Source organism: Prionailurus viverrinus, chromosome A1, assembly GCF_022837055.1.
Source record: "Prionailurus viverrinus isolate Anna chromosome A1, UM_Priviv_1.0, whole genome shotgun sequence".
Classification (NCBI taxonomy): Eukaryota; Metazoa; Chordata; class Mammalia; order Carnivora; family Felidae; genus Prionailurus; species Prionailurus viverrinus.
Genome location: NC_062561.1, coordinates 71,099,747 through 71,126,784, shown reverse-complemented (window position 1 = coordinate 71,126,784; position 27,038 = coordinate 71,099,747). Strand labels below are relative to the sequence as shown.

The following is a 27,038-nucleotide window of genomic DNA, read 5'->3' as shown; positions in this document are numbered from 1 at the left end:
TGTCAGCACGGAGCCCGACATGGGGCTCGAACTCACAGATGTGAGATCATGACCTGGGCCAAAGTCGGATGCCTAACCGACTGAGCCACCCAGGCGCCCCTATTTTTTTAATGTTTACTTTTTTTGAGAAAGAGAGACAGTGGGGGAGGGGCAGAAAGAGAGGGAGAGAGAGAGAATCCCAAGCAGGCTCCAGTGCAGAGCCTGACGTGGGGCTTGATCCCACCAACTGTCAGATCACGACCTGAGGCCAAACCAAGAGTCGGACGTTTAACTGACTGAGCCACCCAGGCGCCTCTGAGACAGTCTTTAAAATGAGCGGGGCGCCTGGGTGGCACAGTCGGTTAAGCGTCCGACTTCAGCCAGGTCACGATCTCGCGGTCCGTGAGTTTGAGCCCCGCGTCAGGCTCTGGGCTGATGGCTCGGAGCCTGGAGCCTGTTTCCGATTCTGTGTCTCCCTCTCTCTCTGCCCCTCCCCCGTTCATGCTCTGTCTCTCTCTGTCCCAAATAAATAAATAAACGTTGATAAAATGAGGTCGTTAGAGTAGGCCCTGATCCAACAGACTGGTGTCCTTATAAGATGAAATTGGGACATAGGAACACACAGAAGCAAGACCACTCAAAGACACAGAAGGTGGCCGTCTGCAGGCCAAGGAGAGAGGCCTCAGAAGAAACCAACCTAGCTCACCTCTTGGTCTCAGACTCCCAGTCTCCAAACTGTGAGGACAAAACTTTTGTTGTTTAAGCTGCCCCAGTCTGGTACTTTGCTAAGGCAGCCCCAGCAGACTCATATGGTATTTTTAACCTTTCTACCCGATTTCAGGAAAGGATATGGATCCTGCTCTTTTCTGCAAACTTCACACCTCCTACCACCTGTTGAAAGAAAAGGAGAAGCCCAAATACAGCAAATGTTATCTTTCCCACTTATTTTTTTTAGGCACCTCTAAGAGCTAACAATGTGTCACGTCTGATGTGAGTACGGTGTTTATGCCGGAGCGTGAGCCTGCTTTTGCGTCTCGCAGGGCCGATGACACGCGGTGTGAGGTTAACTGGCGGCTGGAGCTGGAGGAGGTGCAGGCACCACACACAGTACCGTTCTGCTCACATTCTCTCCCTGGGTCAAGTGGATTTTCTGAGAAGCTTTCGTGCAGAGCCCCCGCTCATCCTACGGCCTAAAGATTATGTTTCCGACCCCCAACTGCCCTACTCCGTTAAGCACTTCTGCGGAAGTCTATTAATCTTATCTGTTGTTTTATCCATGCACTCATCTTTTATATTCGCAGAGTTCTGGTACGCGTGTGGGGATGTGACTGAGAAGGGGAATGGTAACCACCGTAGCCTCTAGTGTCACCTGCCCGGGCAGAGCTGGTGGAACCGGCTTCCACTTGGCCGGAAGAGGAGAGAGGCCAAGGACCCGGAGGCACCTTCCTTGGGAAGTGCAGTCTTGAGAGCTCTGTTACCTCCACCCTTATGGCGAAAGCCCACCACAGCTGGTGGGGACGAAGGGGACTCGTCAGATGGGGACTTCATGAGGTGCGGGTTCCATGCCTGCTGGGCCCCAAGGAGCCTTGGTGAGTCACTGGCAGTTCTGGAACCTGGTTTCATGTGCAAACAGAGAACATCAGTCACGATGATCACTGATGTCCTTCCAGCTCTGAGATCTGTGTGATTTCTGTATCCGAGACTTTAAGATGGGTAAGTGCAGCCTGGTTTTCCATGAGTTCATGGGTTTTGCTGTATCTTTAGGGGTTTTCTGTGTGTGTTCTATGTGGGTGGCTTGACTTCGGTCACCTGTTTAGCCTCTGGCTGGTGTCTACTTTCTCATCTAGGAAAAGAGTGAATGGTGTGGGGCCGGGCTCACACAATGTTGGGGACAGAAACCTGAGAAAGAGGGGAGGGGACGGCAGGCTGGTGGAGCCAGTGAGAACAAGATAGGGATACGGGCTCAGGAGCTAACAAGTCAGCTACCGTGCAGCCGTGAGGACGTCCTGCCTTGAACCCGTGTGGGAGGTAGGGAGTCCAGGCACGCTGCTCCCCAGGGCCCAGCAAGATCTTGGTGTTAGAGCTGGTGAGATGCTGTTACTCATTCAGTGAGGCGAGGGCAGTGGGGTGCGGGCAGGCATCTAAGAAGCAGAATAAGAAATCAGGGACAGAGGCCCCTCAACATCCTAATGCTGCCTTTTGGGGGACCTCTTTGGTGACTCTCCCTTATCTGAATGACTTTCTCCACTGTTCGCGGTGATTGTAGCTATGATGGAAATTCTCTCGGCAGATTGCACTCAGCTCGGGGGAAGCGTGGGTCTGAGGGTCGCCCACACCACACGTGTGCCAGTGGCCGGTGGCCTCTCCTAGCCCCTGTTCCTATGCCCCAGTGGCGTGTCATGCTCACAGAGACACAGCTGTGGTTGTTCCCAAAGCTTCGCGTGTCAGTTGTTATTGAAATTAAATAATTTAAGTAATTATTATGTAAATGGATAAAGTACACAGGTGAAAAGAGCTTTATTTATATGTTTGTTTATTTATTTATTTAACAGAGGGAGACAGACAGAGAGAGAGAAAGAGAGAGGCAGAGGGAGAGAGAGAGAGAGAGAGAGAGAGAGAGAGAGAATCCCATACAGGCTCCACACTGTCAGCGCAGAGCCTAACGTGGGGCTCAAACTCATGAACTGTGAGATTGTGACCTGAGCTAAAGTCGGATGCTTAACCAATTGAGCCACCCAGGCGCCCCAAGATTTTTTCACTCTTATTTTTTTAATTTTAATTTTTTTATGTGTGAGACAGAGAGAGAGTGAGGGTGACTGGGGCAAAGGAAGAGAGAGAATTTTTTTTAATGTTTATTTATTTTTGAGAGAGAAACAGAGACAGAGAGCATGAGCAGGGGAGAGGCAGAGAGAGAGGGAGACACCTGTCCGAAGCAGGCTCCAGGCTCTGAGCTGTCAGCACAGAGCCCAACGTGGGGCTCGAACCCATGAACCGTGAGATCATGACCTGGGCCGAAGTCAGACACTCAACTGACTGAGCCACCCAGGTGCCCCGGGAGAGAGAGAATCTTAAGCAGGCCCCACATTTGTGGAATTGGGGCTCAATCTCACAACTGTGAGACCATGACCTGATTGGAAGTCAAGAGTCAGACGCTCAACTGACTGAGCCACCCAGGCACCCCAGGCGCTGTTTTTATAAGAACTAAGTGCAATGCTTTGGAAAGTTTCATGGATGTAAACTGCTAACAGAACCAAACCTGCTGTAAAAATAGGTGTGAGTGTGACAACTACGAGACATCAGAAAAATGTAAAAACCCAGGATGAAACGCACTCCTCTCTGATTGCTTCACTGAGTTCCCATGCTAGCTGTGATAGAGATCCAAAGTGGGACCTGTAATCCATGCAATATGGGTGTGGATTTTGAAAGATACAAGTTTCTAATCAGCACAACTATCATTAAAAATAAAAAGGCTTTAGCTCCAGCAACACCAGAAGATTGATGAATTAATTACATTGTCATGCTCTAACTTAAAATACTTAATATATGGGTTCTATATACATATACATGGGCATATATATTCACATCCAACATTAACTGAGTCAGTACCAGTCCCCAGCTTAAGGTAGGAGAGCTTCTGGGGCGCCTGGGTGGCTCAGTCCATTAAGCGTCTGACTCTTTATTTTGGCTTGTGTCGTGATCTCATGGTTTCTGAGTTTGGGCCCCACATGGGGCTCTGCACTGACAGCTCAGAGCCTGGTTAGGATTCTCTTTCTCCCTCTCTCTGCCCCTCCCCCACTCCCACTGTCTCTCTCTCTCTCTCCCTCTTCCCCTCAAAATAAATAAACGTAAAAAAAAAGATAGGTGGGCACCTGGGTGGCTCGGTTGGTTAAGCATCTGACTTTGGCTCAGGTCATGATCTCGTGGTTCATGGGTTCGGGCCCGGCTCCAGATTCTGTGCTGACAGCTCAGAGCCTAGAGCCTGCTTCAGATTCTGTGTCTCCCTCTTTCTCTGCTCCTTCCCCCATCGTGCTCTGTTTCTCAAAAGTAAATAAATGTGAAAAAAAAAAAGAGATAAGAGAGCTTCTGCCATGTGCCGTTTCTATTAAAGATAGTGGCCATTCTTTTAGAGGCTAGAGATTTATTTTATTTTATTTTATTTTATTTTATTTTATTTTATTTATGTGTATAAATTAAGCAATATATCCTTTTTTAAGATTAGAAAAAAAATTTTTTTAAGTTTATTTAGACAGAGAGAGACTGTGGGTGCATGTGAGCGGTGGGAAAGGCGGGGGCGGGGGGAGAATCTCAAGCAAGCTCCACACTGTCAGGGCAGAGCTTATGCAGGGGCTCAAACCCACAAACCATGAGATCATGACCTGAGCCGAAACCCAGAGTTGGACCCCCAACAGACTGAGCCACCCTAAGACTGAGCCAGGTGCCCTAAGACTGTAGTTTTAAGTCATCTCTATATCCAGCATGGGGCTCAAACTTACAAGCCTGAGATCAAGAGTCACCTGCTCCACTGACTGAGCCAGCCAGGCGCCACCTTATTGTGTCCACTCACTCACTCACTCACTCACCCACTGGATGCCTGGTGCATGCGAGGAAAGCACAGCTCTTGCCCACAGGGGACTTATTACGGTTATTTCAGCCCTTGCAGGGAGGCACCCAGCAGAGAGTCACTGGCGGTAGCAGAATCGCTGGTTAGCTGTCAGGTACACCAGGAGCATCTCTTAGCTCAGCTTCTAGGAGGGTCCCCTTAGAGGGCTGGGCCTGTGCTGAATGCTGCTTCCTGTTCTGTCAGGTGCTGGCTATGGGTCCCCGGCCCCTGACGCCAGGCCTGAGGAACTAGCCCCTCCCTTAGTCCCAGCAGATCCGTACCCTGCACCTCCATGAGGTGGAAGGCTCTAGACCCCATGTGGCTGCAGCATTTGCAAGGATCAAGGTGGATTAATTTCCACCCGAACCACAAGCCCAGGCCAGACATCACAGTCCAGGGGTGGCCTGGGTCTGGTGCTCCTTAAGGACATCTCTACCAGCTTTGGGCAGGAGGGATAAGGTTTGAGCCCATGCAGGAATCTCCTGGAAAGCATCGGAATTCCTGGGTGAGTCCTGAGGAAATGCTGTGCTCTGCACCCAGCCCCAGCAGGGTCTTGGCCAGAAGTGTCCTCATGGAAATGAGGGTGGGGGTATGTGAGAAGTTCCCTTGGTGCTGTTCCTCTGGGCTGCAGCCACACTCCACCGGCGGGGGTGCTCCCAATGTAGGGGTGCACTAAGCCTCCTTGTCTGAACCCCCAGAAGTCTGCAAGCCCTGAAGAGGGATGCAAGATTTGTTTGGAGGGTTTGAACTTCGTATTGAGGATTTTATAATACAGAGGTGTACATATAACAGCATCTATGTAAGATGTTAAAAACAGACCCTTCTTTGCTCCATACCTTCTCCACTTCCTTCCCCTGCCCCCAAAACAATTATAACCCCCGAATTTGTTTCTGTCATTTTGGAGTGGTTTTGAACTCTGAATTTAGAAATGTCATAAGTATTTAACATGGCTCCTCATACAATCAGGATCAAGAGGCTGGGAGTGGGTATTTGGCTTTATTTGTTGTTCTGTCCACATTCAGCCTGTCTCTTCCCAGACGGGAAAAGGGCTGGCCTTGGCCTGCTGGCTTTTCCAAGTATTCCCTTGACTTTTTTTTGCTTAAACAAAATAAGTGCACTTCCTCCTTTTAAACAAGTGCTCAAGGCAGAGGCGGATGTGGACATCACATTCATCTTTGTGCAGATTTAAACACAACCTGGTCCCCACCTGCTGAGGAGGCAACATCTTAGCCACCACACCCCCTGGTGTGCAGATGTGGCCTGTTCTGGAAAGACTTCTGTGATTCTTGCAGCTTTATGCATATGAAAGACGGGTTAGTTCATAGGGACAGAAATAAGGGTTTTACAAGATCTGCACACATAGTAGGAGGCCGGACAGTTTTCAGATATAATGCAGCACTTCTGTCGAACATCATTACAAAATCTCACAATAAAACCTCTATACAAACAGCTGTTGAGACAGCAAAAGAGCAAAACCGACCACGGTCCCCCGCGAACAGGATGACAGAAAAGTCAGCTAGCTGGGCTGTTGGGGCACCTGGGGGCACAGCGCATCTCTGAAGGTGCAGGGGGGACAGGAGAGGAGCTAGGAGCTGGGACCCCCTTTCCCACTGTGAAACAGGCCCTCAGCTTTGGTGTTCCCTGTGGCTTTCTGATACATTTTACTCTTTACAGCCCAGCCTAGCGAGGGATTACCTGACATCTGCACTCTCAGTACTTAATTCAAGTGCTAAATTCAGAATGAGGCTCTAGAGACTGGCACCACAGGAAATCACAGCCTCTGTTTAAAGATTCCAAAGGCATCAGGAGTGCCTGGGTGGCTCAGCCGGTTAAGCGTCCGACTCTTGACTTTGGCTCAGGTCATGATGTCATGGTTCCTGAGTTGGAGCCCTGAGTCCGCCTCTGTGCTGATAGCTCGGAGCCTGCTTAGGATTCTCTCTCTCTGCTCCTACCCTGCTCTCTCTCTCTCTTGCTCACTCTCAGACTAAATCAACTTAAAAATGTTAAAAAAAAAAAAAAGATCCCAAAGGCATCAAATCCAGTCTGCCACTTGGGTTCCACCTGGCCACCGTGGAAAAGATAGCACACTCAGCTTTGCTGGTGGAAGCCACGTCAGCCGGGGCACTGAAGACTGAGCGAAGTGGCAGAAATCCGACTGAATGGGGTTCTCACATGCCTGGGCTGAGCACTGGGGACTGTGGAGGTTTTCTCTGGTGTGAACCACTGTGGGTGGCTGGGTCACCCTACAATCTTTTTGCTGATGCTCCTTTTGCAGCAGCCAAGTGGAGGCCCTGGGATGTCTGGGTCCAGCCACGGCAGGGGGCGGGGCGGGGTGGGGTGGGGTGGGGGGAGTAGGGGGGCGGAGGGCGACACCCTCCTGGACAGCCTTGGAGCAGCCCCAGGGTCCCTAAGGCACTCTTGTATTTGGGTGAGAACCAGGGTGGGTCAGGGACCCCTGTGCCCTACGCCTTCTCAGGAGCGGCCTGCTCTCTCTGCCCTCTCCCGCCAAGTCTCCTCAGACCCCAGGGCAGCTCAGAACAGAGAGAAAGGGCACAGTGTGGGTTGGCCTGAAGGTACTAGGAGGGGCGGTGTGTGCTGCTAGTTCCTGGGACCGTCTGAATTTGTCTAAATCTCTCAGGGCTCTGAAACTCCCACGACATATAGGGTTAGCGGACCAAAACACTGCAGCTGATCAGCAAAAGTGGCCAACAAGCCTTTATCCACCTCTGGTTGGCCCCACGTCATCCACTCTCCTCAAGCTCCCGGCCCCTCGCCTTCCTGCTTTATTAAGAGGCCAGAAACTAGCACTTGAACTTCTTCAACTTTGCTCAAAGTTTACAACTCACCTCTAACTTCCTTAACTATCTCTGGTTCTGGAGGACAGAAGCCTTCTTCTTTGCTCCCAAGGCCAACCTCTCTTCACAGTTCTGATTATACCCCTTCCAGGGCCTACAGCTCCGGTCTCTCATCACCAGTTTGGTTACCTTGACCCACAAGCTGACCCAGGAACAGTGTCCCTGCCCTGTCTCCTCCCTCCACACATTTCCCGGACCAGTGCACACGGCCGACCTCTGCTCTCTCTCCTGTTCTCTGTTCCAGCTCTTGTTGCTGGCATCCGCCATCGCTGGGCTGACACTAACCCCCCTTTCCCTGCAGCACTGCAGACAGGCCCCCTGTGCTCACCTCCTCCACTAGAAATGCAGGAAACTAACCCTCTTCTTTCCTCTCTCCATATTCTGTCACCTGCCTTCCTCTGTGATCCCCAGAGCAGGACTCCGGATCTTTCCCCTCTTTCCAGATTGATTTTCCACATCTGGTGCCCACTCCCCCAGCCCCCAGGCTCCCAAGCCTTATCCTGAAATCCCAACTCTGCTGGGGCACAGCCATTTAGCTAGTGTGGGTTCTCCATGAGATAGCAAGCAGGTTAGCAAATTCACATGATTCTGGTAAGTCTTCTTACATGAGAGACTGAAGTTTGGGAACTAAAATTTTAGTCTGAGCCAGAAGGCAATTTTGATATTCTTGGTCTGTCCCTTTACAAACACACTACAGGGGTTAGGGGATTCTGAAAAATAACCTTTGATTCTCCCAAATTAAATATCACTTCAGCTACCTGAGTAAAAACAAAACAAAACAAAACACACAAAAAAAACCCTCAAGTTTATGATTTAGACCCTATCATTTGCACTTGAGAAGCACTGTGGCAGAAATCTACACTCAGGGACTCAGACAAAGTTCTAAGTGCTACTGTGGAATGCGTGCATTCACAATTTTATGCTCAATTTCCTTGAAATTATTTTCCTTTTGGAATCCCAAACCCGGTCCAAGCTGATGAATCAGAACTCCAAAGGCAGTCTCCTTAATTTGAGGAAGGGTGGGGAGGGTTCACCACAGACAACTTTTTCCTTCTTCCTCTTGTCAAGTGGAACTGGCTTACTTGAAAATGAGGCCCGATCTGTTGCTGCCATTTGCACAAAGTCAAATGTCTACATGAACTTTTCTAGACGTCAGGAAACCAAGCCAACGGCTCGCTAATGCCCCCGTCTGGCACGCGTCACTATGCATCAAACACAAAAGGTTTCTCTTTGCGGGGGTGGGGGGGGGCCCATCAGCCCGAAAGATTTCTGGGGGTCTTGACAGGATGCGGGGTATTTTTGGGTATTCAAACCCGCTACTGGTGGCTGTTGGATCAAAATCTGCAGGAAGCAGCAGTGGGCCAGCGATGGGAACTCCAGCCAGGTCAAGAGGATGTGCCCAAGACTGAAGAGTCGGATGTGTGTGGGGTTGGGGAGTGGTAGGGATTGGGATGATCTGGGGGGTGGTGACTAGGAAGGTGGCAAAGGCTGGGCAGTTGTATGAAAAGGATGGAAGCTAATGGAAACTTGGCAACTACAGGCAGTTGGGAAAGAGGCTGGAAGTCAGGAAAAGCCTGAGGGGGTCTCCCAGCTCTGCCACTGTTAGGTGCAGGGCTGTGGCCACACGGCCAGCACTGCCTCAATTTACACTAAATTATACTTCCTGCCGTGGAAGGGTGCTTGGGCTCCTTGGGCACGATGAGGGTCTTTGAGGTGTGATCACCTCTGCTTGAGGCCTCACACTGGGCTCCTCCCCATGGGGCTCTCTGCCCCCATCCTCCGTGAGATGCATGGAGAAGCCTCAGGTGAGTGAGCACTACACCTGTGGTTTGGTGTGACTTTGCTCAGTGCTGTTTGAGAAAAGGGGCATAGGAGATGGCAGATCTCTGGACGCGGGGCGCTGTCTCCTGGGACCCCTGCACCGGAAGGTCAGGGGTGGATCCAGATGGGCTCAGAGGTTAGTACTTGCATACACCTCTGCGCTGGGAGCCACTGGCCTGGAATGTGGCTGCAGATGCCCGCTGCCGTCCCTTCAAGCTGACAAGAGACACTTGGAACCACCTGGGCTCCCAAGTCATCCCAACTCCCGTTCCGAGCAGCCTGATGCCCTAACAAGCCTACGGATGAGGCCTCACGGGGCCAGTGTTACAGGAACAAAGGGGCCTTTTCTCTCATTTCCAAAGAAAAAAAAAAGCACCCAAATCTTCTGAAGAATGATGAGCATTGGCAAAAAAAATGTTTTATATTTGATAAATTACACAGCTTAGAACAAAGATTTAGGTAAGTCGAATAAAAAATACCGCAAAGTAAAACACATTAAAAACTTTATTGTAAGTATTACACTTGTCCAAATTTGCATCAATTTGATACATTTCTGCTCATTTTGCAGAACGTAGGAGTCACACAATTGCCTTTCCCACCTCCGCCTCCCTTCTGCCTGGGCCCATGTCCTCCGCTGTGTGCCCTGGCTGCAGCGGAAGTCCTGATGCGCCCGGGCCGGGGAGGACGCGCCTCCAGTGTGGTGGGCCCTGCGGCTGTTCCAGGGCTGATCCCCTGCTCTCTCCATCCTGTTTCCACGTCCAGCCTGAGAGGCTAACTGTAGATGTTCTGAGCAAAAGGAACCCCAGCTAAGTTTCACAGTTTTCCAGAACCTTGAATCAGTATTCGATGATCATTATTTCTTAATGGAGGTGAGGGAAAGGGAGTTGGAAAGATTCCCTGGACTGAAATGGGCCGGAACAGTGTGGATAGAGTTTGGTTCTCTGTTTCTCCCTCCACACTCAGGGCTGGCCAAGACTGTGTGCAGCAGACACTCCCTGCTCACCCCCTAGGAAAGGTGGACACCAAACAGTCACTGAGGCTTGAAAGCAAATTTGAGGAAAAAAATAGTGATGAGAAAAAGTCCATAAGGAATATTTTGCCATGTTCTTCCTGAATAACATTCCCCTTTGTCCAGTGGTAGCATTTATGATCAGATATAATGTAGGAGGATCCATTATAGTAAAAAGAATAATATTACAGTAACTTCCCATCAGCGGTGCTATTCAATTGCTTACAGAAACCTGCAACTTTAATGTATTTTAAACACATCAGGAATGAGTGATGATTTTCAAACTAAGGAAAATGCCCAATAAAAAAATATAGAAAATACATGCTAGTTTAATGGCAAACTTATTTTCGATACTCTTTTAACAGCAGTGATCTTGGAATTAAGGGAGGAGCAGCGGGGACCGCCCTTTGCCCACGAGAACATGGGAGACCGTCAGTGCCAGAGAGCGTGACCTCAGGCTGATTCAGTAGCGGGGCCGGTGCCCGCCCGCTGTGGGTGGCAGCTTGGCCAGTCTGTGTGTCGCTGCCCAGGACCCTCAGTGCTGCAGCAGGAAGTTGGTAGCCACATTCAGGTCATTATTTGAAGCTCTCAGGGCTTCTAAAGCATCACCCCGGGAAAATCCCATCTCCATGAGCCGAGCAACCTGAAAACAAACAAAACCAGAAACCTGATGAGGCTGAGGACCCTGCTACTAATCCATCAGCCCCCCAGGTGCTCTTCAGGAGAGTTTTGCAGAGAAGGTTAAAAAAAACAAACAAACCCTAATTTTCATTTCAGTGTGAAATAGGATTAAAAAAATTTTTTAACAGGCACATTTTAAAGTGCTTAACGTATGGCTAATAAGTGTAATTATCTCATTTAACTCTCATTTGAGAGACCAGGAATGAGTCTCCAAGGATCAAGCGACCCGCCAGGACCAGCAGAGGGTGGACGAGCCCGTGGGGTGCGGCCTGGAAAGCCAGTCTGCACAGCAGCCCCGCTCACACGACTCTGCACGCCCTTTCAGCGTCAGGTGGGATTCCCGCAAACAACTTCTCCAAGTCACGTTTCCTTGTGCGTGTGAACAATCGCTTAGTTGAACATTAATTTCTGATGCTGGCAGACACCGATGACAAAAATGTGTGCAGGTTCTTGGAATCACACGGCCAGGGAAGGAAAACCTGCCATGTGAGGTGCAGCATTTGCTAAGGTCCTGGCTTCGGGGGCTCTCCAGGCAGCAGCCGTGTGCACCAGGAGGTGAAGCCTGGGGCAGAACCAGGGGGAAGGACATAGCGAAAGTCACCAAGGGTAGGGAGGACGAGGCTTGCATTTTCGTGACCACAAATCCTGAATCTGTAAACACAGAGGTTTCCTGCACTTTCAACATAGGATTTCCATGAAGCAGGCAGTGCCACTGAAATTTAGGCATAACCTATTTTCCCATTTTCAAATGTATTATAAATAGATCTATGACGTCAGACCAGCCAAAGGAATCTATTCTTTGTACGTATGCTGAAACATACTTTTGTAAGTTTTGTAACACATATTGAGATTTTCCCCACGTGTGGGTTAAAGAGGCTCTTGTGGACTGAGGACTTGGTCACCACTTCTGATCCTTCCTGTAGAAAATAGTGCCCTCGGTGCAAAGCGTATGGAAAACGCCTGATGCTGCGGGGGTCGGGGTGGGTTGTGGGCAGGGCTGGGGGAAAGGAGTGAGGAGGAGGGGGGTGGGGTGGGGGGGAGGGAGGAAGGTGGGGAGCCCAGTGGGTGGCAGGGGAGGAGATGGGAGTAAGCTCTCTGCCCTGCCCACACCCAGACCCCTCCTTCCTCAAGGAGCCTCAGGGACACAGATGCTAACCGAGCTGAGCAGAGGCAGACATGCAGGCGACACTTCTGAGAGGCGGGTTCTAGCTCGTGTTTTCCAAACCGAGGCTGTGATCCCTCAAGAGTGCGTCACGAACACTCAGTGGGTTAAGAGGAGCATTAAAAAATGTATGCAGCGAGGGCCCTCCTTCCAGAAAGCTTCCTTTCCGTTCTCCACACGCACACACGTGTCTGCTGCAGGCATCTCTTTCTGTGGGCTGTGGCGAGACACCTGACAGCTGTTTTCTGAAGGGACGCTCGGTGCCTGGGAAAAAGGCCGTCACATGTGGGAGACCCACTCCCCGGGCTGGGGGACAGTGTGGACAGAACGGCAAGAATCTTTTGCTTTCATTTCCTGCTCAAGGAAAGAACCACCTTTCCCAGGGTATCACAAACACTGCCTCACTTACTGGCCAAGATGGACAGTTCTTCCTCCACAGAAGCAGAATCTGCCTCTCGCTGTCATCCGTGGGACTTCAAAGGTCCTAATTTCACCCTTTCAAGTAACAGAAAACAATCCTAGTCCCTTTCCTGGGTGAAGCACTTTGAAGGTCTGAAGGCCATCCTCCCCCATCTTTCTTGCTCCAGGCCAGCGCCCCAGCTCCTGGTCCGGCCTGGGTGCCGTGGAACCCTCTGCTGCCTTTACTGCCAGGGTCCCTCTACCAGAAGGCTCTTTTCCTCTGCCCTTGGCCTCGGTAGCTCCTCTTCATCCACTGACTCTGGGGGCACCTGGCCCTTTCCCATTCTCCCAGACCAGAAGGAAGCCCAGACAAAAAGTTCTGTGGCTCCACTGACCTGTGTCCTGGGCTCCCTGTCACTGTGTTGTAAGCCTCCTGAGAACGGGGGCTGGGGCTGCTTTCTTCATTCCTGTGCTCCAGGATCCATCTCTGTCCAGTGAAGCGCCCCATCCCCCCAATGCTCTCCCGTTGCTGCTGTCCTGTGCTCGCAGCCCTTGTCACAGCAGTGGAACACTTCGGCAGCGTGCACACGTGTGTATGGGCATGTGCCTGTGCTCGTGTGCAGAATCCGAAGCAGGCTCCAGGCTCTGAGCTGTCAGCACAGAGCCCGATGCAGGGCTCGAACCCATGAACCATTGTGATCATAACCTGGGCTGAAGTCGGATGCTTAACCAACAGAGCCACCCAGGCACCCCTAATTTCAGTTTCAATTCTGTTGTCTCCTAGGTTACTCAGATCCCTCAAAATTTTATCACCCCCGAACTGGAGTAGCAAACCTCTATAATGTCCCTGTCAAGTGACTGATAAAAATGTCAAGCAGGCAAAAATCAAAGGTAGGGCCCCAAACTCACTACAGACCTCCCTTTCTATTCAAGTGGCTGGCCAACTTTTTTTTGGTCTTTTTAGAGATTTTTAACTGGTTTAAAGCCCACTTCATATTATTATCCATTCCACATGTCACCAATGTATCTCTTACAGTCGTCAGATGTCTTGATGACATCCTGTGTGAGCAGGAGCAGGGTGGTGTCGACAGACCACAACACTCTTCTTAACACTCAAGTCATCTGATGCTCTATTTTAGGCTCTGCCAGACGTGAAACATCAGTTTTGCCATTTGATTACGAGGATCCACATTTTCCTCTTTCCTTGGGGGGATTTCGAACAGTATGACCCGCCCTGCTTTCTCTACCCTGAGCAGCATACTCGAGGACCTGGGCTGGGCACACATCAAATCCAGATGATCCTTCCTAGGTCATTTCCTGGATTGAAATAACCTTTAATGACGTTTATTCCAGTAACTGACAGTTAAGAACCACTATCTTTAGTGGAGCTAATGTGGCCCAGGAGGAGGTGGGCAGCTCCACCTGCCTTCTCTCTGTTACCACAAACACGACGCTACAACCCAGCAACGTGGCGGTCCTTAACGACTTCAGTTTGGCTCACGCGACATTCACGATCACCGCTTTGTCACCGTTGGTGCTTCAAGCACAGCTAAAGACTGGCTGCGTCTTGGCACCTCGCCAGCAGGAATAAAAGTATCTATCTGCCAAATTGTGATTCATACCGGAGCTGATGGCGTGTGAGCCAGGCCCCCACTGCCAGCAGGTGAGGGTGCTAGGCCACAACTTCCAGCTGGTGCTTGAGTCTTCCCTCCACGGACTCTGAATTTGGCTTGGAGGCTGATGATGGGCTGGCCATATAGGCCACCAAGGCACAGCTCCAGCATGGGCTGCACCACCTTGGAGGGGACCCCTCAGGCCTTCGACGGCCAGGTCGTGTCCTACATACATACGCGATGTCGGTGTGGAGAAGCCTTCTCTGCACATGAGGCTTCCTCCCGAGTTCACTCAGTCTCTCAGAAACGAACAACCACACGTGCACCGTTGTTGGTTTTGGCAATTGGGCCGTGTTTTTCACAGGTTTTGCTGAGAAGCGCATTTGATGTACTTAGAAGCTTGCAGCAGGCCGCTGGCTGTCCATCCTCTGGAGGCCGGCAACCGTGCCCCTTTAGCCAAAGCTGGCTTCAGAGCTTTCTGCATTGTTTAGGGGTGAGAAGAAAAGTGTGATTGCAGAATTTTCACGGTGGAACCACCTGGTGCTCTAACCAGATGAAAAAACAAAGTAGAAATAATGTTAACAGTTCTTTTTAAAAACTGAACAATTACACTAAGAAAGTGTATCTGTATTGAGAGGGCACCTGTTGGGATGAGCACTGGGTGTTGTATGGAAACCAATTTGACAATAAATTTCATATGTTTAAAAAAAAAAAAAGAAAGTGTATCTGTACATTTCCTCTGCTGTCCCAAATAGTAAACATCTAAGGAAAAATAAAATTGTATGCTTGAGCTTAGGAATGTGGACAACAATCAGCCAGAAAAGACGAGAAGCAGAGAGACAGCAGGTTCAACAGGTGTTTTCTAACTGCTGGCATCTCTCAGTGGAGGCTGCCTGGAAGGGGGCCGTGCACCCCACTGCTGTCCTTTCTTGGGAGCTGGTTCAAAGCTCACATCCAGATATAAGAACTGGAGCCGAACTGGGGATCTCCAGCTCCCCTGGGTGGCAGAACAATCTCGTTATCATGTAACAATCATAACAATGCAGCCTTTACTTGTCGCGGACTTATAGTTCCCTGTGCGGAGAAGCCCAACTTGCCCAGTGCTAGCGCACTCTGTCATTGTCTCTGTGTGAAGGTTGCATTAGCACGTGAAACACGAACTCCTGTGCTCAAATGGCAGAAAGAGAAAACCGAGACCTATGCAGACCTGTGGTCAGATGCGCAAATACACACAGGCTTCCCGTAGTGCCCAATTCCTTCAAAGAAAAACACAGAGGAGGCTGGCAGCCGTTTTAGATGTTACCCAAGTGCCAGAGAGTCATCCCAGCCACCACTGCTGGGAGGGGGTGAGCCTGTCAGTGGGCAGGGAGAGTCTGAGCTCTGGGCTCAGGCCCCCATACGTCATGTATTCACCGCGTGAGTCAGGTGGGCCACTACACCGTGGGCTTTCAGTGCTCCCACAGTCTGGGGATAAGAGGCATGAGTGAAGGGCCTGGCCTGGTCGCCTGGTAGCTGGTGCCTGACAGGTGCTCAGTGAGCATGGCCCCCTGTCATAATTCTCACCCTGCTGAAGACTGACTGGCCCAGGTGTGCAAGTCCTTCCCTGTGACCCTTGCAGCCTCAGTTCAGAGGTTTCCACAGCCTGACAAAACCACCCCTGGCTTTGGTTTTCAGCATTCACTTGAGCTGCTTTCACTTTACTTGCTTTATATCCTTTGTTGGTCGAAGAACTGATGTGTGTTTTACAATGATCAAGCACATGCGTGTTCTCAGGGAGCCCCAGTGAGCACTGAGCGGCTGGAAGGAGTGTTGGGCAGAAAATCAGCCCTCCCGGGACGCTCGGTCAAACATGGGGTTCAAGGTGAAATTCGCCCTCATGTACACATCCTGCCACAGTTAAACACAGCCACGCTTAAAACCAACGCCAGAATGATTTGTTACATATTTCCAGTGTTTAAATGGCACATGCAAGAACTGGCCTAAGAAAACTAACATGGTGAGCCCAGATGAAGTAGAAAAGATAGGAAAAATCTTTTCTTAAAAGGTGAGCATAAAATTCTAAAAGCCCACATTATTTTAGTGACTCTTAGAAAAGTTTATATTTGTATACATTCTAACAAATATTCAGCTGTGATGATTATATAAATAATGGTATTTACAGATACTCAGTTCACCTCCCTCCCCATCCAAGGCATATATATTAGCCACATAACACATCAAATCACACTGGAAACCTAATTTGTTTCCTCTACAGGCTGTTTCTTGTCTTTTCAGTTCAGCTCTTGGAATGAGAGCCATCTGTTACCTGATCAGATAGAACTTCCATGGGAAGAGAAAAGTCCATGGTCTTGACTATAAGATAAAAATACAAAAACACCTCCTGATCGGTTTAAGTCAAGTTGTGGACAGTATAGGAATGTCATTCATTCACCGAACGTTCACAGACTCCCCGAGGGGCTGTCTGAAGTATCTGAGGTGAGCTGGGATTAGTGACTTCCGTGTTGTCGGTCTTCCCTGGCAGGCAGACGGCGAGCTCCGTGGGGGCTGGGACTGTGCCTGCTGTGTCCCCCACCTGACACAGAGCCTGGCACACAGAACGTGCCCAGCAGTGGCTAGAGAAGGAGTTTCAGTTTAGTGATGTAAGTTCTTTAAGGAACTGACCGTCTGCTGGGGGAAGACCACCAATAAACAGCTTGGGGCTGGAATGATAAAGCTGGTAAAACACTCAGGACGCTGCACACACCCACTGCCACCACGAGACCTGCAGATGCACACCTGGTGTCTCAGTCAGTCTCGGACTGGCTGGCTTTGCAGTGGTCTGTCTGGGAAACTTACCAAAAAAAAAAAAAAAAAAAAAAAAAAAAGGGCCCATAGAATTTTCTGAAAAGCATTTCTTTCAACATTCCTTCTCCATCTTGGAGCACAGTAAGTCCCCTCCTTCTGCTCATGCATCACAGGGAATCTTCTGTCTAAGCATTCTCACCACAGAACATCAGAATAGAATTCATCTGGGTTTCTAGTCTAAACAAAATAATCCTTTTCTCTATTTGCTTTAAACAGTAATTGGGTTATAACATGCAGAGTGTTAGGCCCTCCTGTCTCCCACATCCCTCATTCATAAAAACAGAAGGTGCCTGAGTGTAACCCCCAGATGCCTGTCTTCTGTAACTGAAGACTTGACTTTCTAGAGGAAGGTTCAGAGGTATCTCTGTGTAAGGGTCGGCAACGAGGGGCGGGTACTGGAATTGTAGCTTAGCCGTGTGGCACATCCCCCCAGCGACCTGTGACTCTGCTGGCAGCTCTTGGTCAAGGGCCCGAGGCCCCCCGTGTGCCAGCCCCACACAAGGCCGGGAACGCGGACAGGAGCAGGTGCCGCAGGTGAGCTCTCCCACCACCGATGGCAGTGCTCTGAAGACAGACAAGGCAGAATGAGTTTTTCCTAGAATACGTTTTCCCAAGAAAGACCCTGCTGAACAAGAAAAGAAACCTATAGGGATGGAAATAAATCCCTATCAGTTTTCCTTTCCTTAGAAAAAACAAAAAACAAAAATAAAAAACAAAAAACAAAAACCAATCCTCTATGATTTGGGACATGTAGGCCTCCGATCTCGAGCTAATTCTCACTCAAGAAAATAAATGAAGTCCTACTTTGCCTTCTACCGACAATGCAACTACTCTCTGGCACCAGTGAATCAGGATGTTCATCCCAATGAAACATATGGCAATTCCTCTCAGTGACATACTCCTCTTGTTTTGTTCAAGTGAAGACTGTGGTTTTCTTTAACTTCCCTTTAGCTAAGGGTGTCAAAAACAAACGGTTTTTGGGTTCTACTTCCCAAATTCTGACGCTTGCAGGAAGTGATGCCCACCTGAATGATGCCCGCCCCAATCCCACGCTGGTTGCCCCCTCACGGCACAACACCATCTGGGCCACACGCACGCCCTGCCGGGAGGAGCACCCCAGCAGAAGTCTTGGGGATGTGGCTCACCCTTCCCTCCCCTTCATTATAACAACCATGTTGTCGCTCAGGGCAAGCTGACTCTCCTACCTCGTGGCTTCCCCACTGCAAGTGCACGGTCAGGTCACCTGTGGTTCAGTGTGCTTCTCTCCCCTGGATACCTGGCCATTCCCCTCCTCCTCAGAAATGCTGAACCCCTTTGATCACACACATAGGGGGAGTGAATGGTTTCTGGTTATTTTATGCTCCTGTCTGGCTACAGGCTGCTCAGAGGCCCCTTATTTTTGCATTTCTGCTTTGCTCAGGCTTTGGTACTGAGAAGGCCCTCACAACAGACTGGATGAGCTCCACTGCTTATATCTTTTAGAAGACCCAGCAGAATGAGGCACCCCCCACCCCCCCAGAGTTGGTTAATTGACTGCCACACAATATTTCATTCTAACACAGTTAGCTTTGCTATTCTCTGAGAAAACCTATTTCCAGCCTACAGATGGAAAAGTCTGACATAATACCACTCTCACACCTTCACGTTTAGCCCTGCTCTAACCACCGTCGGGCACCTTCTGTGTGTCAGGCTCCGTGTGGCGTGGGAAACAGGAAGAGATGGGATTAGTCCTCATGGAGCTTGCCATCACCAGGGAAATAAAAGCTGAGTCACTGCTGGACCAATTCCCAACTCACAATTATAAATACACAGAAGTACAAAGTGTACCCCAAAATATATACATGTTAGTGAGGGGGAACTGTTTGTATCAGGTGAGTTTTTATGGTGACAGTGGTGAAGATTCTGGAGAAGGGAAGAGAGAAGAAAACCTCACTAAGATTAAGATTCTCCTGACTAAATGCATTTTGCTATTTATCAGCTAAGACTGAAAGTGTTCTGTGTGCTGAAGGCCATTCTCTCTCTAGTCGGGTCAATGAGTATTTTGGACGACATGAGTGGAATCCACAGGACAGGTCTCACGTATTATCAACTTACTAAGCAAGAGTCTCGTAAGCACTCGTAAGCATATTTCCTGGGCAGGGATGGAATAAGTTACATTATGGTTATAATACGCCCCTTCCTCCATGGGTAGTCCACCCTCCAGGGGAACCCCATGATGTGACTCCCGGTTTAAGATCCTGCCATGGTTCCTCAGGGCCTACAGCATAGAAGTGGGAGTTCACACCCGGTGGCAGGACTATGGGAGCTGCCCTCCCCGCCCCCTGCACTGGCGGTCCTTTCTTAGTTTCAGTGGCACTGGAATACTTCTGCACAGTTGATTAGAGATGTCGCTGAGCCTGGCTCCCCATACCGGGCTCTGCACCACTTGAGGTCAGGAAATTATGCCTTATTTATCTCTGTATTTCAAGAAACTAGCCCAGTGGCCAACCTGATGCAGAGCAGACAGCTGGTAATTCTTGGCTGATTAGGAGGTAAAGAAGTGTGACGGGAAGGCAGGAAGCTGGAATCTGTACCAGTCCATTTATCTTCCCTCTGTCGAGCCCTAGCTTGGTTTAGTCCTGCTTAATTTCCTTGTCCGTTTTTACCTATGTATTCCATTAAGGATAAACTTAAGGGTCATTTTCTAAGCGTAGAAGGGTTCAAGAAAGACAAAGTTGGTAAGTTTTTTCCTCCTTTGATTAAAAAAAAAGTAGGAGGCTAATGACAGAAGTTCACTGTTATTTTTGACTATAGGTGTAATATGAAAATCCCTGTTTAAAAAGAAAAGAAGAAAGAGAAATGGAATAACGTATATATTTCTTTTTAAGATACTAGACATTTGAGCACATTTTATTATTAAAAAGAGTTTTTATAGGGTGGCACTTGGTTTTGACAGATTCTTTTTTTTTTTTTTTTTTAAATTTTTTTTTTCAACGTTTTTTATTTATTTTTGGGACAGAGAGAGACAGAGCATGAATGGGGGAGGGGCAGAGAGAGAGGGAGACACAGAATCGGAAACAGGCTCCAGGCTCTGAGCCATCAGCCCAGAGCCTGACGCGGGGCTCGAACTCACGGGCCGCGAGATCGTGACCTGGCTGAAGTCGGACGCTTAACCGACTGCGCCACCCAGGCGCCCCTTGACAGATTCTTAAAAGGGGCTGGGGCTGGGGGCACCTGGGTGGTTCAGTCGGTTAAGCATCTGACTTCAGCTCAGGCCGTGATCTCATGGTTTATGAGTTCGAGACCCACATCGGGCTCTCTGCTATCAGCACAGAGCCTGCTTCGGATCCTCTGTCTCTCTCTCTCAGCCCCTCCCTCACTTGCTCTCTCTCTCAGAAATAAATAAACATTAAAAAAATTTTTTTAAAACGGGGGGTGGGCTCTGGGCTGATGGCTCAGAGCCTGGAGCCTGTTTCCGATTCTGTGTCTCCCTCTCTCTCTGCCCCTCCCCCATTCATGCTCTGTCTCTCTCTGTCCCAAAAATAAATAAAAAACGTTGAAAAAAAATTAAAAAAAAAAATGGGGGGTGGCTGGGGACGGCATCTTCAAGGGGCACTAAACTGGCAAAGGTGTTGAGTCCACTTGTTGAAAAACAGTAGACTGTGAAGACCCAAAAATTCAGGAACTTACCAACAGCAGAAGTGGAAAATGTGGCAAAATTTTTCTATGGCTGTATGTTAGACTATTATGAGATGTAATAAGAGATGCACATTCATTCTTAGAATATTCTTTGTTTTCTGAACTGAAAGAACTCTCACTAAAATTCCTTAAGTATTTTTTTTACATCAGAAAAACAGAAAACAATAGCTTTCATTGTTCTTGACTTAGAAAAATATTAAGTTCCCTAATGCATTAAAATTGCATGACTCTGATATTTAAAAGATACAGCACATTTAATTGAAGAATTAAGCATCGAGAGGTTTTGTTCGTCCAAGCTATCTTACTACATTACTAATAGATAATATTTTAGATAGTGTCTAGCCTCAACAAACTAACCAAGAGATTATATATTAACTATACATTTCTTTTTTTTTTTTTCAACGTTTATTTATTTTTGGGACAGAGAGAGACAGAGCATGAACGGGGGAGGGGCAGAGAGAGAGGGAGACACAGAATCGGAAACAGGCTCCAGGCTCTGAGCCATCAGCCCAGAGCCCGACGCGGGGCTCGAACCCACAGACCGCGAGATCATGACCTGGCTGAAGTCGGACGCCCAACCGACTGCGCCACCCAGGCGACCCTTAACTATACATTTCTCAACATTGTTGTCAATGTCCTGAGGGCAAGAACATTTTTTCCCCTCTTTTACAGCTTGGCTAGTACCTATCGCAAATATTGCCAAGGGTGTACATAATAAACAATGCCAGGGAAGAACCTGGGTTTTAAGGCAATGACAGTCTGTAATGACCATTTTCAGGAAAATTAATAAACACAAGAAACAAGGTTTAGAACATCAATGATAAATAAGGAAGCATATGTTAAAAACAGCCTCTCACATATTTACATCTTTTCATACCAGAGCAAGGAAGAAGTTAATGCTGTTTAAACTGATAATGACAACATGTTAACCTGCTGTCATTCTGGGAGGATCAAGGAAAATGATTCATTAAAAAACCCTGAAGACTTCAATTACACACATTCTCCTTATTGTTATTTTTGACACTTTTTTTTTTTTTTTTGAAAGTGCCAACACAAAGAGCTATCTCACCTTAAATACCTCATATCCTTAACGGTCTGTGAGGAATGTGACTTGTGGTTCTAGCACAAGTAAGTAAACAGTAATATAACAGAACTCTTTCTTTTTACCTGAATATGAGAGCATTAGCTTATTTTTGAATCTGTTATCATAAATATCTTACAAAATGAGTTACTGGGCTTTATTTTCATAGCTACGGGGATAACATTTTTCTAGAAATTCTCTAAGGGCACCAAGGTAGCTCAGTCAGTTAAGTGTCCGACTCTTGGTTTCCTCTCAGGTCATGATCTCACGGTTTCATGAGTTGAAGCCCCACATCAGGCTCTGTGGGGATTCTCTGTCTCCTCTCTCTGTCCCTCCCCTACTCATGCTGTCTCTGTCTCTCTCAAAATAAATAAATAAACTTAAAAAAAAAATTCTCTAATGGACGTGGAAGAAAACTGGCTCCTTCCTGCACCTCTTACAGTCCTGAGGAGCCATGAAAATGATCAGTCTGAGTGAGAAGTTGTGAGGGGGCAAGCCGGATCAATTCATCAGGCACATTCAACTGGGTTCTTTCCAAGGCGTTTACGGTGGCCTAATCCAGGGTGGCCGTGGGAGCTCTGACCAGAGGCCCCTCATGAATTCCAGAAAAAGTCAGGATACAGCTTTGCCACACAGACTGGGTGCCCTGGGTCCAACTGACCTTTATGTCCTCTGGTGATGGCTTGGACGGTGTGACCAGCTATGAAATGCTGCACCTGATTTATTTGATGAGTAGACAACAATGTATGTAGAAGGAAATTTAAAAGTGTTGTTACTACAATGCTCTAAACTTCTTTCACAGATTTTTTTTTAACTTTCTAGTTTGAAATAATCTCACACTTCTAGAAAAGTTTCAAGAATAGTACCTAGAACCAATTACTTTTCATCCAGATTCGCTGTTACTTTGCCACAGCTGCATTCCCTCTCTCTCTCCCTCGGTCTATATGCTCTCTCACTTATTCTTCCTGAAACATTTGAGATTAAGTTGCACATACCATGTCCCTTTACCTCTAAGTACTTCAAGTGTGTATTTTTCAAGAATGAGAATATTCTCTTTCCTAATCACAGTCCATATAGATACCAAATCGCAGACACTGAACATTAATATAAAACTATGATCTAATCCACAGTCCAATTTCATCAACTGGCTCTAAAATGTTTGTTCACCAAAAATGTTTGCACTGCATTTCAGGACAGAATGGACTGCATTTCTGGATCACATCTGACATTTTGTTAACATGCCTCTTTGTCCCCTTTAATCTGGAACAGCTTGCGGCATGAGTATTGTTGAAGAATATGGGTCAGATATTTTATAGAATGTCCCTCAAACTGGTTTATCTGCTTTCTCTTTATGATCAAAGTTACGGATTTTTTATTGTAAGACATAACTGATGTGTCCTTCCAGGACATGCCAGCAGCCTCTCTGTTCCATTACCGGTATACTGATTCTGATGATGTGGTTAAGCTGGTGCCCAGTTTCTCCACCATATAGTTAACTATTTTCCTTTTGTAATTAATAAGCAACTTTTGGGGAGATACCTGGAGATTATATAAATAGCCTGTTCTTCAGATATTGATGATTTGTCCCCGAGTTGATTTTTACTCTGATAGTTGCAAAATTATGATTTTCTAATACCATCCACAATCCTCTCTACTTACTTCTTTACATTCCTTTTCCCTGTGGATGCATATACCTATATAAAAATTTATCTCCTAACATCAGTATGAGCTCATGGATTACCCCCCTGCCCAGTGGATTATATTAAGTACTGTCCTTACTTACTTTGATACCCAAATCTGATGTCCCAAATTTGGTCACTGGGACACCCTCAAGCTGGCTCTGGTGTCCTTGGGACCTGAACCCTTAGTTATGAGAGTACTTCCTTAATTCCTTGCATGGTGGTCCAGGGTCATCTTGTTCCTTCCCAACCCTGGGCCTGGGACCCACCATTTCTCTCAAGAAGCTTGTTTCTGTCAGTGGGCCAACATATTTGGAGATGAGATCTGGGTAGCAGGTGTGGTCAGTGTTACTGGGATGCCACTGATTTCTTTAGGTTGACAGAGCTAAAACACATGTACACACACACACACACACACACACACACACACTCTCTCTCTCTCTCTCTCTCTCTTATTAAATCACGAGTTTATGCTGATACCTCTAATTCCAATCCAACCCTACAGGGTTCTTCCTTGCTCTCCCTTTTCTGTATTTGTATTATCCTTCTTCTACAGTAAGATCAACCTATTTCCTCATCTGCTTAAATCTATAATACAACCAACATAATTTCAGAATTGCTATACTCATACTCCCGTGAAAATAAGCCTAGGAAGAGCTTAAGATTTCTTTGCAATCCTTTTTTTTTCTTTAGAATGAGGGCATGTTATGTTCAAAAGTTACAAAATTAATTTTTCCCTCTCTCCTATGTTATTCATTTAAAATACAGTTGGATCTTTTATTTGTTTCTTTTTAGTTTTACAGCACTCTCTATTGTTGAATTGCTTTCTGTGAAACATTGTGAAACATTAACCTGATTCCTAAGTCAAAAGGTTCTCTCAGAGAAGCACCACCCCTCCTGTCCTCCAGTCCTGTTGTCTCCTACCCCTTATGGAGAACAAACCTCAGTAGTTTCTTATATGTATAAAGTATTATAGATTTCTAAATAAGTGATCACAATGCATTTTTTTTTTCAAATTATGCCTTCCTCAAACTTATAAGACCCTCAGTAGCTAATAAAGACCCAAGTGTCATCACTGTTAGCAGTGGTTTAACTGTTCTCAAAATCTTTGCATTCATATGATTGATTTCTTTCAAGTCTTGTTCACCAAAACTCTTTTTAAATTTGAAACACAGGTTTAGGGTAAGTACCAGTGTTACTGATTACCTGTTCCTCAGAAACCTCTAGAGGAGGAGATGCTTGTTGTTCAGACCGCCGATCGTCCTGATAGTTTACATTTCGTCGCTGACGTAAAGGAGGGAAAAGACGATTCCAATTGATCATTCCTCCCTAAAAAGAGACCAATACACAATCATCAGACACAGAAGAGAACCATCTTATTAATGTTTGGATGTGCCTTTTCTTACCATGAGGTCACATGTAGAGACTGGGAAATAAAAGACTGGTCTGCTGAATGCAAGCCGTCCAAACCCTACAGCATCACACCGCTATAGTAAAATAAAATAAAATAAAATAAAATAAAATAAAATAAAATAAATAAAATAAAATAAATAAAATAAATAAATAAATAAATAAATAAAATAAAATAAATAAATAAAATAAATAAAATAAAATAAAATAAAATAAAATATAAACCCATGTTTTTAGCTATCTGCCAATATTTTATCAATTTATATCTTCTCTATTTCTAGATTTAGGAAAAATTACAGACTAAGACAACATGAAAATTTTCCTACTATGAACATCTAAAAATGCTAGACAAAATAAAAGAATATTTCACATGCGTAGCTGAACATAGAAGGAACAAATGGAGGCCCCAACATCCCCAAAACAAGTGCTGGAAAACCAGAACAGTAAGCAAGCAAGCTGCCAGGGATGGGGCTGTATGGGCAGGCACATCCTGCTAACCTAGAACCACTTGGGTTTCATCATCTATTTGGGTTCAGGTGCTGAGACCTCGAGTATGAAAGAGGTAGTGACTCTGAGCTTATTACCTATGTAGAGGCACAACCCTCAAATGGCAACAACACCCTCAGTGAAAGAGAAGATGAGAAAAAACAAACCCGAAAGGTAGTGTCTCTGAGGGAGAGGGCAGTAATCTTGGCCTGCCTGAGAATTAAGAAATAAGAAATGAGAAATCTGAGGTTGAAGTTACATGAAAAATGTGTTTTAAAAACCCATCAAAACTGACACAAGAATTGGTTCCGGGATAGAGTTGGGATATCTAAGGAGCCAAGCAAAAGCAAATGTAAAATTACTCTAGAGGGCCACTCTCTTACCCTGGGATTACATGGGATTTATAGCTAGAACTCCAGTTGGGAAATACCTAGAATTCCAAATTCAAAACCCATGAGGAAAAAACCCATCATAAGCAAGGCTCAGTGTGTAAAATAAATAGAAGGATTAGATCCTTAGTGTCTAGGAATCAAAAGCACTGGCACTTGGTCTATGATAAAGGAGACATTACAAGTCAGCAGGAAGAGGAAACATCATTTAATAAACAGCAATGGGACACATGGCTACATGGAAAAAGATAAAATTAGACTTTACTTCATACCATATACAAAAATAAGTTTATTGAAAAAATAAACTTAAAGATTTAGATTACACCAATAAATGGAAAGACATTCTATGCTCATGGATTGGAAGAACAAATATTGTTAACATGTCTATACTACCCATAGCAATCTACATATTTAATGCAATCCGTATCAAACTACCAATGGCATTTTTCACAGAACTAGACCAAACAATCCTAAAATTTGTATGGAACCACGCAAGACCCCAAATAGTCAAAGCAATCTTGAAAAACAAAACAAAACAAAACTGAACAAAACTGGAGGCATCACAATTTCATACTTCAAGTGCTATTACAAAGCTGTAGTAATCAAAAGAGTATAGTACCAGCACAAAAATGGACACATAGATCAACGGAACAGAACAGAAAGCCCAGAAATGAACCCAAAGTTATACAGTCAATTAATCTTTGACAAAGGAGTTAAGAATATATGATGGGAAAAAGGCAGTCTCTTCAACAAATGGTGCTGGGAAAATCGTTCAGCTACATGCAAAAGAATGAAACTGGACCATTTTCTTACTCCATACACAAAAATAAACTCAAAGTGGATTAAAGACCTAAATGTGAGACTTGAAATCATAAAAATCCTAGAAGAGAGCATAGGCAATAATTTCTCTGACACTGGCTGCAGCAACATTTTTCTAGGTATGTCTCCTGAGGCAAAGGAAATAAAAGCAAAAATAAACTGTTGGGACTATATCAAAAACAACCTTCTGCACAACAAAGGAAACAATCAACAAAACTAAAAGGCAACCAACTGAATGGGAGAAGATACTTACAAATGACATATCCAATAAAGGGGTAGTATTAAGAACTAATACAACCCAACACCCAAAAGACAATTAAAAAATGGGCACAAGGCATGAAGAGAAATTTCTCCAAGGAAAACATACAGATGATCAACAGACACATGAAAAGATGTTCAGCATTACTCATCACCAGGGATATGCAAATCAAAACTACAGTGAGATATCACCTCACACCTGTCAGAATGGCTGAAATCAAAAACACAAGAAACAAGTGTTGGTAAGGATGTGGAGAAAAAGGAACCCTCGTGCA

General features: G+C 46.6%; 1 protein-coding gene across 3 annotated transcripts in view; it reads right to left on the bottom strand.

The window, feature by feature from the left end:
• Positions 1–9,741: 9,741 nt before the first annotated feature.
• The window catches only part of UBAC2 (UBA domain containing 2), a 186,558-nt gene continuing 169,261 nt past the window's right edge, over positions 9,742–27,038 (bottom strand). The window contains exons 8-9 of one of the 3 annotated variants that reach the window (XM_047828340.1): positions 24,608–24,730; positions 9,742–10,907 (exon numbers count right to left, since the gene is read on the bottom strand). In XM_047828340.1, the coding sequence (XP_047684296.1) occupies positions 10,800–10,907; positions 24,608–24,730 (231 nt within the window). In that variant the 3' untranslated portion in view covers positions 9,742–10,799. The other 2 variants (XM_047828423.1, XM_047828272.1) reach the window with 2 other exon arrangements.